The 12809-nt window shown below is 45.4% G+C and overlaps 1 protein-coding gene across 9 annotated transcripts in view; it reads right to left on the reverse strand.

Annotated features, from left to right (window-relative positions):
* Nucleotides 1-3171: 3171 nt before the first annotated feature.
* LOC137325536 (torsin-1A-interacting protein 2-like) overlaps nucleotides 3172-12809 on the reverse strand; it is an 86915-nt gene continuing 77277 nt past the window's right edge. For all 9 annotated transcript variants that reach the window (XM_067990744.1, XM_067990738.1, XM_067990739.1 and 6 more), the window contains 3 exons: nucleotides 11098-11187; nucleotides 10397-10426; nucleotides 3172-5980 (listed from right to left, as the gene is read on the reverse strand). In XM_067990744.1, the coding sequence (XP_067846845.1) occupies nucleotides 5199-5980; nucleotides 10397-10426; nucleotides 11098-11187 (902 nt within the window). In that variant the 3' untranslated portion in view covers nucleotides 3172-5198. The remainder of the gene's footprint in view (nucleotides 5981-10396; nucleotides 10427-11097; nucleotides 11188-12809) is intronic.

The following is a 12809-nucleotide window of genomic DNA, read 5'->3' on the forward strand; positions in this document are numbered from 1 at the left end:
GAGCCGGCACCGGAAGTGCCTTTAACTCAATGAGCTGAAGCCATAGAGCAGCCATCTTGGTAAAGGGCAACGATCTTTGTAGAGTATGTCCATCTTGGTAATGGGCGGCCATCTTTGTAGAGTGCCTACATCTTGGTAATGGGCGGCCATCTTTGTAGAGTGCCTACATCTTGGTAATGGGCGGCCATCTTTGTAGAGTGCCTACATCTTGGTAATGGGCGGCCATCTTTGTAGAGTGCCTACATCTTGGTGATGGGCGGCCATCTTTGTAGCGTGCCTTCTATATTAGTACTGGGCGGCCATCTTTGTAAAGTGCCTCCATATTGGTAATGGGCGGCCATCTTTGTAGAGTGCCTCCATCTTGGTAATGAGCGGCCATTATAAAGTTTTTTTTTTAAATATCTCTGTCAACTTATAAGATCTCACCGCACCACAGCTGACTTTTTCCATCTCATATATCTGTACAGTGAGCAAGGTGGAGGAAAATATCAATCAGCTTTTAATTTGAGAGTAAGAATAAAACCACAAAAGGCGGTGAAGCAAAGGAATGAATCCGAAGCCAGCTGCAAGAAACACTTCCCTGCAGTCAGATTATGAGGTCTACCAATATAGTTATTTGGAGCAAGAGGACACAAGAACCCAGTGGGGCAGTTGACTGTGCCACCATGCACTCTCATTAGGTGCAAGCTGCACATCTATCTAAATGCAAACTGCATCAGGCCTCAGAGTAAAGACAGTAATCACGAGCTGGACATAAAACTGGACTCATTACCTGGCCACAGAGAACACCACCAGAGGTCAGGCCAAAACAAAAAGAGGTAAGCTTATTTCAGACCATCCTTCTCCTCACCATGACCTCTCTTTCAGCTGGGAGAACAGGTGGGTAAGAATTGGACACCCAGGTTGTGGGTAAGCGGCAACAAGAGATTCCTGGTATGGGACACGATCATCTGACAACGACAAAGCTGGTGACTTCAAGTACAATCTGGCCTCACTGCAAGCAAACCTCTTAATCACCATGCTATCCAGTGAGTGTCATCTCTATGATCAAACACAGTGGCGTAAGATTTCCACCCTCTCCGCCTGGGCGGTAAACTGGCGCAATGGAACGCCCTCCCATCATAGTACCCAGCCGATTTCATTTCCATTGGGGGGAATTTTCATTTTGACTGCCGAGTGGAAAACCGGCAGGAACAGATCGGCCACCCATTGTGGAAAGGAGTGCAAAACGGGGATGCCGATTTGCTGGCACCCCATTTTGTACTACCACTCAAGTCGGATTTCACCCTACGTGCGCTTATGAGTAATTTGAGACGAGAGATGTGGTAAGTGTAGGATGCTTGGGAGGAAAAAGGTGACTTTGGACCTATGGTTTCCAAAGTGCTCTCTCCACCACTGGGGTTTTCCTTGCTTCATGTCTGGGTCTGTTGTAGACTAATCAATAGAGAGTGATTGATACGTTTAACTCAACAACTCCATTATCATGTGACTTCCAGGATGGTAGAAGGCGAACTCGATGGACCATGGTCTTTTCTCTTCCAGCAATTCCTGTTTAGCAAAGGCTCACATCCTGCACAGGACAAGGGGAACTACACAGACCAACATGTACTGGACATTGTCAGCGCTCTGCCCAAACCCACTTTATTCTCCCTACATGCCTCCTGCCACCCCACCCCCCCCCCACTCCCAAAATATGTAGAATTTTAGTCTTTTCATTAGTGCAGTCAAAATGTAATTTGATCTTAAACTTTAGTACAAAGAAATCACGACTGTTGCTTTAAATTGGTTACATCTTTGCTTGATAATGTGACCTCACTAACTTTTCACTGAAATAAATTGAGGCTTAATTTTTAAAAATCTAATAGAAATGTTAAAATGCCAGAGGTTGTGGAGTTAAAATCATTCAACAGACTGGTTATTTCTGACATGTTACAACTCCATCTGGTCCTTGATGTGGCAGATATCAGTTCTCAACCCAGCAACAGTGAAAAGGAAATGTCTGAATGAGATACGACACTCGCATCATTTTTGTTTGTAGGGAAGGAATCACAGAATCTTTCAGCACAGAAGGGGGACATTCCACCCATTGTGCCTGTGCTGGCTCTTTGAAAGAGCTATCCAATTAGTCCCACTCCCTTGCTCATTCCCCATGGCCCTGCAACTATTTCCTTTTCAAGTATTTATCCAATGCCCTTTTGGAAGTTACGACTGAATCTGCTTCCACCACCCTTTCTGGCAATGTATTCCAGATCATAACAACTCTGTGTAAAAAAAAATTCTCGTCTCCCCTCTGGTTCTTTTGCCAATTATCTTAAATCTGGGTTATCAACCCTCCTGCCACTGGAAACTGATCTACTCTACCAAAACCCTTCATAATTTTGAACACCTCTATAAAATCTCCTCTTAACCTTCTCTGCTGTAAAGAGAACAATTCTAACTCTTTAGTCTTTCCACTTCACTGAAGTCCCTCACCCCTGGTATAATTCTCGTAAATCTCCTCTGCACCCTCTCCGAGGCCCTGACATCCTTCCTAAAGTTTTGTGCCCAGAATTGGACACAGTACTCCATTTGAAGCCTAACCAGTGTTTTATAAAGGTTTAGCATAACTTCCTTGCTTTTGTACTCCATGCCTCTACTTATAAAGCCCAGGATCCTGTATGCTTTTTTGAACAGCCTTATCAACTTGTCCTGCACAAAGATTTGTGTACATACACCCCCGGGTCTCTCTGTTCCTGCACCCCCTTTAAAATTGTACCATTTAGTTTATATTGCCCCTTCTCGTTCTTCCATCCAAAATGCATCACTTTGCACTTCTCTGCATTAAATTGTATCTGCCACGTGTCTGCCCATTTCACCAGTCTGAGGAAGCACTGGCGTGCAGGGGGAGATGCGCACACTCCTGCCGGGTCACCTCCTTACACTTTAGTGGCCTGAACTCTGTGTTAATCCAATGGGGCCAGTGTGATACAGGCTTTAGCAAGCCAACTGGTCACTGAAAGAACGGTCACACTCAGTAAATGAGAGTTGCAAGCATCAGCTGGAAGAAAACCGCTGGATACACAAAACTGTCTCCCTCCAGTACTATGCTTTGACCAAGAGACTGCCATTGTTGGTGGTTGGGTGGATCTGTCACTCACTTCATTTATTTCTCTAAGACAATAGAGAATGTGGGGGAGGGATCTAAAGCTCCTTTAATAATGAGCCATGTTATTCAGCATATTGTATAAGAACAGTATTCAATGGGGAACAATAATACAAAATGTATTTCGCTTGAGGGGAAACGTTCAACTTCAGTTGTTCCATTTGTAAGGAAGATCCAAGTTATAAGGATTTGCTCACTTACAGAACACAGTCCATACAACCCACTCCTATTGGAGAAGAAGATACGTGCGTGCACTTGATAACTTCTTGATCTCTGTTTTTTGCCGTTGAATGGAGACATTGAGTAGAGGTGAGGCATTTGTTAAGTGGGGAGTGAATTAAATGAAATAGAAGAAACACTTGCATTTGGATAGAGCCTCACTGCATCAATGCATCTCAAAGTACTTCACACAATGAATTACTTTTTGGATCAACTAACGCTGGCAAATGAAGCAGCCGCCCTGAAACCGACAGCATGGCCCCAACGATCAGATGAGTGAGCAGTTAATGGTTATGTTGGTTGAGGGAGGTATGTTAGCCAGGACACCTTGAGAACTCTCCTGCTCTTCCTCCAACAGCGCCATAGGATCCTGAATATCCACCTGCACCGTTGGAAAAGGCAGGCGGGGCCTTGATGTGACCTCTTATTTCCAGTCACAAAATGGCTAACAGCAGTCTCCTACAAACTTTTTATTATGAATTTTCAAGAAGTAAATGTACTCTTATGAAAAACTGGGTACTTCCTAATGAGGAATAGACAAATATATAAGTGACATTCATAAGAAATATATACAATTCCAATTTGAAGCATTTAAAACATTTTTGGGAGTGGGAATGGATCTTTGTACTGCTGAGAAAGTATTCAATTATGAATTTGGCTGCTTGTAGGATTGGAATCACTGACAATGCCCAGTGCACAAATTAGGCCTGGGATGAATTAAATGGGGTTTGGGACGAGCTCCCTCCGTTTTCTCCTCGCTTTGTTTAGGTTTCCCCAGGCCATGCAATCACTGCAGTCGAGGGGTTGAGCGGGGATGACATGCATCTCAGCTTCGACCAATGCTGCACTTCGGCCAGCTGATAGGTGTGCGACTGTGGCCAAGCAAATGATTGATATCCTCCCCTCCCCTGGACTCGACTCGGCACCTCCCTGCAGCAGCAAGCAAACATCAGTGACACCTTACACGTCGGGTTGCCCCAACCGTCCAGCATTGTCCTGGAGCCTCCAGGAATTGAAGATTAATCTCCAGGACATTGCTGGGAGCAAAATACCTGGGAGAAAAATCATAGGGGCATTAAAAAAACACATTTTCTATGAACACTTTTGTTTATTATAGAAATGTTGGATTGGGAAAGAAAAGACTGTTTGGATGATTCTGGACTGTCAGTCAATCGGGTAACGAAGAGTCTGTTCGCTTTCTGATTGGCCGTGGGGAGGAGATGCACCACTGGGATGAACATGTTGGGCGACCAATGGGGCCAGCAGGGGGGGTGGGGGGAGTTGGATGGCGACGGTCATGTAATGAAACCTCCAGAAATACATACAACCAGAGTTGGCAACCCTACTGACATGGGGTACACTGCCCTGCACAGGCTGCTTTTAAACTGGCTCCTCAGCGTGAGTTGGCTATGTAGGTAAGAAGGATGGAGGTGAAAACAATGTTCCAAAAGACATACAGTATCTCCAGTGGGGGGGAAAAAAAAGTAATATAAATAATACAAAGTCTTGACACCAGAATTTCTAAAATATTAGTTTGCTTTAAAAAAGTTGAGTTTCCCACCCACCCCGCACCCCTAAAAAAACATCAGATCCAGCTTCATAATACAATAATATTCATAAACATTACATTTTTAAAAAATACTCCCCAGCTGATTTGGAGGATTATTTGAGCAACACAGGGTGAAAACTCAATCAGATTCTCCTGAGCTTTTTGTGACTCAAGGAACGACTGACTGTACATTATTTGTGAAAGGCCAGTCAGCTCACACTCGTGATTCACTCCAGATTCTGAACTCGGTGCAGCAGCACACTTTGTTCACATCACTTCAGCTTCCCTTCAAACTGGGCAGCCCTGGCCTTCGATATTTTTCTCCGGCCTGACCGGCAGCACCAGGTGAGAGATGCGGCTCCACAGGCCGCTCAGCTTGTCCATGTCCATGTCGTTGAACAGTCCTGGCTCATCCGAGCAGAATTTCTTCTTGAGGAAGTCGTGGACCATCTCCTCCACGACGCTGAGAGGCAGGTCCGGCTCCAATGTTGGCTTGTCCAGCAAAACCGTGATCACCAGGGAGACGTCCTTGAAGGCCGCGTTTTCGTGGTCGCAGTACTTGTAGAACAGAAGGGTGGATGGGGGTGGGAGATCCTGGAAGTGATGAATGACGGCCGACTTTCTCCCTCGGCTGAACGCGGATGACAGCTGCTTGTCCAGGTCCAGCTTCACATCATCGCTCTTCATCGACTTCTTGCTGGATCCGTCAATTTCCACTACTGTGGAATTGAAGGCCGAGGCGTAAGCCCCAGCGATCCTGCTCGAGAGGCAACGCATGGTTTTCTCTGAATCACGAGCGGCGGTGAACATCAGGATGACCGGCTGAGTGTGCACTGTCGTCGTGCCCGCGTGCTTATTCAACAGAACCTTGCTTCGGAACCACAGTTCCTGCTGCTGACTTGGGAACATGGTCTGGGTCTCGTTCCACTTGCCCATGAGGAGCTCCATCCTCTCTTTCAGCGCTCGGAGAGCGGTCGCCTCGGGAGTCCAAAGGCAAAATACGCAGGCGCTCAAAACGGCAATCAATCCCACGATTGGAATTGCAAGTTTCCAGAAGAACAACTTGGATCCTGAGGAAAGATGAAATAGGCACAATCATTCCTCTTCTTTTGATCCTGGGATGATAGATCACACGGTCTTACAGCAGATCAGAAGGTATGTAAGCAAATCAGTGCTGGAGATTCTCAATCTCAGGTACATTAGGCAAAATCAAATAACATAGTTTGAAGCAAACAAACAGAACTAATTCTACTTAAGTCTGCTCTCCAGCACGATGGGGTTCCACGTTCTGCAGGATTCATTGCATTTACGATATTCTGGCCTCTTGAGCATCCCCGATTTTCATCGCTCCACCATTGGTGGCCATGCTTTCAGCTGCCTGGGCCTTAAACTATGCAAATCCCTCCCTAAACCTCTCCACTTCTTTACCTCTCCTCCTTTAAGACGCTCCTTAAAACCTACCTCTTTCACCAAGCTATTGGTCACCTGTCCTAATATCTCCTTATGTATCTCAGTGTGAAATTTTGTTTGATAAGGCACCTGTGAAGCACCTTGGGACGTTTTACTATGTTAAAGGCGCTATATAAATGCAAGTTATTATTGTTGATGTGGTGGAGATTCTACAGGTCTGGCAATTCCACAGTTCTGGCAATAACACGAAACAATAGCTCTTGTACAGTTGTGACTTTCATTACAAGCCACCTGTCCGTCCCTCATGGCCTCCCTCGAAAGCCGCAGTACCCATGGCAGCTAATTATGTCCATGCTCCAGCAAAACGCAGGGAGGGGCGTGGAGGGGGGGAGGAAACTGGCCTATCGAGGGGCTTCTCCACCCCACCAGACTCTGCAGACCCACCCACTGCCGATGTCACGGCTGCTGCATTAATGAGTACAGGATCAACACTGAATCCAGCCGGCATAATGGGTACGTTCAGTGTTTTCTTCTGTTGTTCTTCCCAGACCTTGTAACTGAACCATGACTGGAAGCTGCAGCTGTGTATTCCCAACACTGCCTCCACATCATGCATCAGTAGCTGCACCTGACTGAGCGGGAGATGTGCTAACATAGGAACAGATTTAGGCCAATCAGCCCCTCGAGCCAGTTCCGCCATTCCATTAGGTTGTGACTGATCTGTATCTTAACTCCATCTACCCGCCTTGGTTCCACAACCCTTAATACCCTTACCTAACAAAAATCTATCAATCTCAGTTCTGAAATTTTCAATTGACCACCAGCCTCACCAGTTTTTTGCAGGAGAGTGTTCCAGATTTCCACTACCCTTTGTGTGAAGAAGTGCTTTCTGACATCACCCATGAATGGCCGAGCTCCAATTTTAAGGTTATGCCCCCTTGTTCTAGATTCCCCCACTAGAGGAAATAGTTTCTCTCTATCCAGCCTATCAAATCCTTAAATCACCTTAAACACCTCAATGAAATCACCCCTTAATCTTCTATATTCAAGGCTATACAAGCCTAGTCTTTGCAACCTGTACTCATAATTTAATCCTTTAGCCCCAGTATCAGTGTGGTGAATCTGCACTGCACCCCCTCCAAGGCCAATATCTTTCCTGAGGTGCGGTGCCCAGAACTGAACACAGTACTCTAAATGAGATCTGTCCAGAGCTTTATCCAGAGCTGTAACATAACTTCCACCCCTTTGTATTCCAGCCCTCTTGAGATAAAGGCCAACATTCCATTAGCCTTTTAAATTATTTTTTGTACTTGTCCGCTAGCTTTTAGTGATTTCTATACTTGGATCCCAAAATCTCTCTGCTCATCCACAGTTCCTAGCTTCTCAACATTTAGAAAATACTCTGATCTATCTTTCTTAGGTCCAAACTGGACCTAAGAATAGCTATGGAAAAGGACACGGACCACTCTAAAGTAAAAATACTCAATTGGAGGAGGGCCAATTTCAGTGGGATGAGAACAGATCTGGCCCGGGTAAATTGGAATCAAAGATTGGCAGGCAAAACTGTAATTGAACAGTGGGCGGCCTTTAAGAAGGAGATGGTTCTGGTACAGTCTAGGTACATTCCCATGAGCCAGAAAGGTAGGGCAATTAAAGCCAGAACTCTTTGGATGACAAAAAGATGATATGCATGACAGATGTCAGGTTGATAACACAAGTGAGAACCAGGCAGAATATAGAAAGTTCAGAGGGCAAGTGAAAAAGGAAATAAGAGAGACAAAGAGAGAGTATGAGAACAGACTGGTGGCCAACATAAAAGGGAATCCAAAAGTCTTCCACAGGCATGTAAACAGTAAACGGATGTTAAGAGGAGGGGTGGGGCCGATTAGGGACCATAAAAGAGATCTACTCATGGAGTCAGAGGGGATGACTGGGGTACTTTGCATCTGTCTTTACCAAGGAAGAAGATGCTGCCACAGTCTCAGTAAAGGAAGATATAGTTGAGATACTGGATGGGCTAAAAATTGATAAAGAAGAGGTACTAGAAAGGCGAGCTGTACTTAAAGTAAATAAGCCACCCGGTCCAGATGGGATGCATCCTAGGTTGCTGAAGGAAGTAAGGGTGGAAATTGCGGAGGTACTGGGCATAATCTTCCAAATATCTGTAGATACAGGGGTAGTGCCAGATGACTGGAGAATTGCAAATGTTACACCCTTGTTCAAAAAAGGGTGTAAGGATAAACCCAGCAACTATAGGCCAGTCAGTTTAACCTCAATGGTGGGGAAACTTTTAGAAGCGATAATCCGGGACAGAATTAGCAGTAACTTGGTTGAGGGTGGATTGATTAGGGAAAGCCAGCACGGATTTGTTAAAGGCAAATTGTGTTTAACTAACCTGATAGAGTTTTTTGATGAGGTAACAGAGAGGGTAGATGAGGGCAATGCAGTTGATGATGTGGTGTATATGGATTTTCAAAAGGCGTTTGACAAAGTGCCGCACAGGAGCCTCATCATCAAGATTGCGGCCCGTGGAATAAAGGGGGCAGTAGCAACATGGATACAGAATTGGCTAAGGGAGGAAACAGAGAGTAGTAGTGAATGGTTGTTTTTCGGACTGGAGGGAGGTGTACAGTGGTGTTTCCCAGGGGTCAGTGCTGGGACCACTGCTTTTCTTGATATATATTGACTTGGACTTGGGTGTACACGGCACAATTTCAAAATTTGCAGATGACACAAAACATGGAAGGGTAGTAAACAGTGAGGAGGACAGTGATAGACTTCAAGAGGATATAGACAGGCTGGTGGCTTGGGCGCACACACGGCAGATGAATTTTAACGCAGAAAAATGCAAAGTGATACATTTCGATAGGAAGAACGAGGAGAGGCAATATAAACTAGAGGGCACAACTCTAAAAGGGATACGGGGGTATATGTGCACAAATCATTGAAGGTGGCGGGACAGGTTGAGAAAGCGGTTAAAAAAGCATACGAGATCCTGGGCTTTATAAATATAGGCACAGAGTACAAAAGTATGGAAGTCATGATGAACCTTTATAAAACACTGGTTCGGCCACAACTGGAGTATTGTGTCCAGTTCTGGGCCACGCAGTTCAGGAAAGATGTGAAGGCCCCAGAAAGGGTGCAGAAGAGATTTACTAGAATGATTCCAGGGATGAGGGACTTTAGTTACATGGATAGACTGGAGAAGCTGGAGTTGTTCTCCTTGCAACAGAGACGGTTGAAAGGAGATTTGATAGAGGTATTCACAATCATTAAGAGTCTAGGCAGAGTCGATAGAGAGAAACTTTCCCATTGGTGGAAGGGTCAAGGACCAGAGGACATAGATTTAAGGTGACTGGCAAAAGATCCAAAAGTTGCATGAGGAAAAACTTTTTTTTTTTAACACAGCGAGTGGTTAGGATCTGGAATGCACTGCACGAGGGGGTAGTGGAGGCAGATTCAATCATGGCCTTCATAAGGGAACTGGATAACTAATTAAAAGGAAAAAATTTGCAGGAAAGGGCAGGAGAGTGGGACGAGCTGGAACGCTCTTGCATGGAGCCAGCGCGGACTCGATGGGCCGAATGGCATCCTTCCATGATTCTATGATTCACATAAAAACGTCCTCTGCTCTGTTCCAGCATCGTGCCTCAACTGCCCCAATCTCATGGGAGCACTCCCTACAGCACCAGTCCACCATCTTCCCACCTTCCACACCAGTCATCCTGAGGGCTCCCTGAGTAAGACTGTCAATTAGTGTTGAACGCAGGGCACATTTGCCCCGGATGCCTATGCCCCCTGTACCTGGGTTGGCACTGGGTTTCAACGAGAATCTTTACAGGCAGCGCAGAGAGCTTCTTTTAAGCTCAAAAAAGGCTCCTCATTTATTATAAAAACAAATAAAGCCCACTTGTGCCCATGAAAAAAAACCTGATCGTATGGAATGTCCTTGAATTACGAGCCTCGTGTGTTGGAAAGAAGCTGGCCTCCATTTGGTTATTTTTTTTTTCAAAATGCATTGCCTTGTATTTTAATGTCAGTATTTTGTTCTCCAATGAGTATCTGATTCAGTTTACCTGTCTCTGTTGGTTGTTTGATTCCATAATCTGCAGGAGAGGAGGAAGACAATTTTAGTACTAATATCATCAAGAATTAAAACACAAAAGTATACCTGCAAAAACTACATGACACACAGCCCCCTCGAGCCTGCTCTAACAGTGCACTGTACCTTTTATAACACCAGTATAATACTTCCATTTCCTCAGCAGCCACCTTTAAGGACTCTTTGTACCCGACTCACGATTTTGGGAAGATTATACTCACTAAATTTACAAAGGCGTAGTCTTTAAACATTGTCTGATGCCATCTGGGTGTCACGACAGTTCCAAGCACAGCAAGTCTTCCAGCCCATTGCCCTCTCATCAACTCACAGCTTGAGGACAGTACTGAGGGTTGGATGGTGCAGGGAGTTAGAGCACCAACTCCCACCCTGCCATGGCATGTCTCCTCTTCCTGCTTGCGCTTAGGGTGCTCTGTGAAATGTCAGCGTGCGGTCATTTATGGAGTGTATCGAGGGAGGCCCATGCTCTGCCCATCGGCTGCACTCCAGTAATAACAAAAGTGAACATCAGCAGACACTTGTGCGCAGTGGTGCATTTTGCATCCCAATTCTCCGAGTGAATTAGAACTCTAATAAGGCCCAGTGAAGCCAGAATTCAAAAGGAGGAGAGTGAAGAAACCTGACGACGGCACTCTCAAATAGCCTGTTACAACTTACCAGAGGTGCTCGGCCTGAAAAAATGTACACTTTGATTCGTGTCGGTGTTGTAACGGGACACCTTGTAGCTCAAGTGTTTGTGACTGTCAGCTACAGGAAGGAGAGAATGAATAGGAAATGATGTTAGAGCACAGCAAAACATGGACATTTAACGTCCCCCCACCCAATATATTCAATAACAAAAAAGTTATCCTGTGGTTTGGCATGTTTGTAATCTGAGACCTCATTCTCTGCTCCTATCAGGGGACTGCGGGAAAGACTCATAACCATTACAATACGAGGTGCAATAATATGATGAACCGCCTGGTTTCTGAATATCTGAAGCACAGGACAGCTTCTCCATGCAGATGACGCCAAATGTATCTGATGCTGGTCAGTGAATGGATCAATGCTAGGCCTTTACTTCAATTGTTAATTCACCTGCTCCTACGGTGCAGCGAACGTGGACTCCCCACTGGAGTAACATTTTATCACAAAGAAAAGTATAGCGATCCTTAGCATCAGAACTATTTCCAATATATGCTGAGTTCAGCTGATGCATTTCCATAGAGAAAAAAACAACCGTAAGAGGGAACGTCCACAGCCCAACACATTAAACCACGAACAAACTTAAGATTTTTCCCTTCAGGTGATGAGTGAGATTTCCACCTTCTAGACTTCAAATCAGTTTTTTAAATTCTCATTTCTTCACCGACACGAAACCAAATTATTCTCATATCCTCCCTTTATGTTAATAAGGGGGTAAAAGGCCAGAACACCGAGCTGATATGGTAACCCAGGTCATTAAAATTGGGTGTAAAACTTTTTCTTGCCAGCTTTTTCCTCTTCTTCCTGAAGAAATCGGCTCTACACTGGAGTACATTTCCATGGTTCACCTTTCAGTACCTCACCCAAGTTGGGTTATTGACAAGTGAGCCTTGATATAATGTGCCAATAGGCACCTGCTATCAAGTTGTTGATGTGGAGATTCCACAACACTGGCAATAACATGAAACAATAGCTCATGTACAGTTGTGACTTTCATTATGAGCAACCTGTCCATCACTCATGGCCTCCCTCGAAAGCCGCAGTGCCTGCGGCAGCCTGTTATATCCACGCTCCAGCAAAGCACGGGGAGAGGTGGGGAGGGAGGGGGAAAACTAGCCTATCGAGGAGCTTCTCCACCCCACCAGAGCCTGCAGACCCACCCACAGTTGATGTCACGGCTGCTGCATTAATGAGTACAGGATCAACACGGAATTCAGCCGGCAGTGGGTCCATTCACAGTGTTTTCTTCAGTTTTTCTTCCCAGGCCTTGTAACTGAGCCATGACAGGAAGCTGCAGCTGTGAGTTCCCAACACACTGCCTGCACATCATACAGGAATGGCATCAGTAGCTGCACCTGACCGAGCGGGAGGTATGCTAACATTGTAACAGGAGTAGGTGATTCAGCCCCTTGAGCCTGTTCCGCCATTCAATTCGATCATGGCTGATCTGCATCTTAACTCCATCGACTCGCCTTGGTTCCATATTCCTTAATACCCTTACCAAACAAAAATCTATCAATCTCAGATTTGAAATTTTCATTTAACCACCAGCCTCAACAGCTTTTTGGGGGGGAGAGTTCCAGATTTCCATTACCCTTTGTGTGAAGAAGTGCTTCCTGATATCACCCCTGAACAGTCCAGCTCTAATTTTAAGGTTATGCCCCCTTCTTCCAGATTCCCCCTCC

The sequence above is a fragment of the Heptranchias perlo genome, chromosome 9 (assembly GCF_035084215.1).
Source record: "Heptranchias perlo isolate sHepPer1 chromosome 9, sHepPer1.hap1, whole genome shotgun sequence".
NCBI lineage: Eukaryota > Metazoa > Chordata > Chondrichthyes > Hexanchiformes > Hexanchidae > Heptranchias > Heptranchias perlo.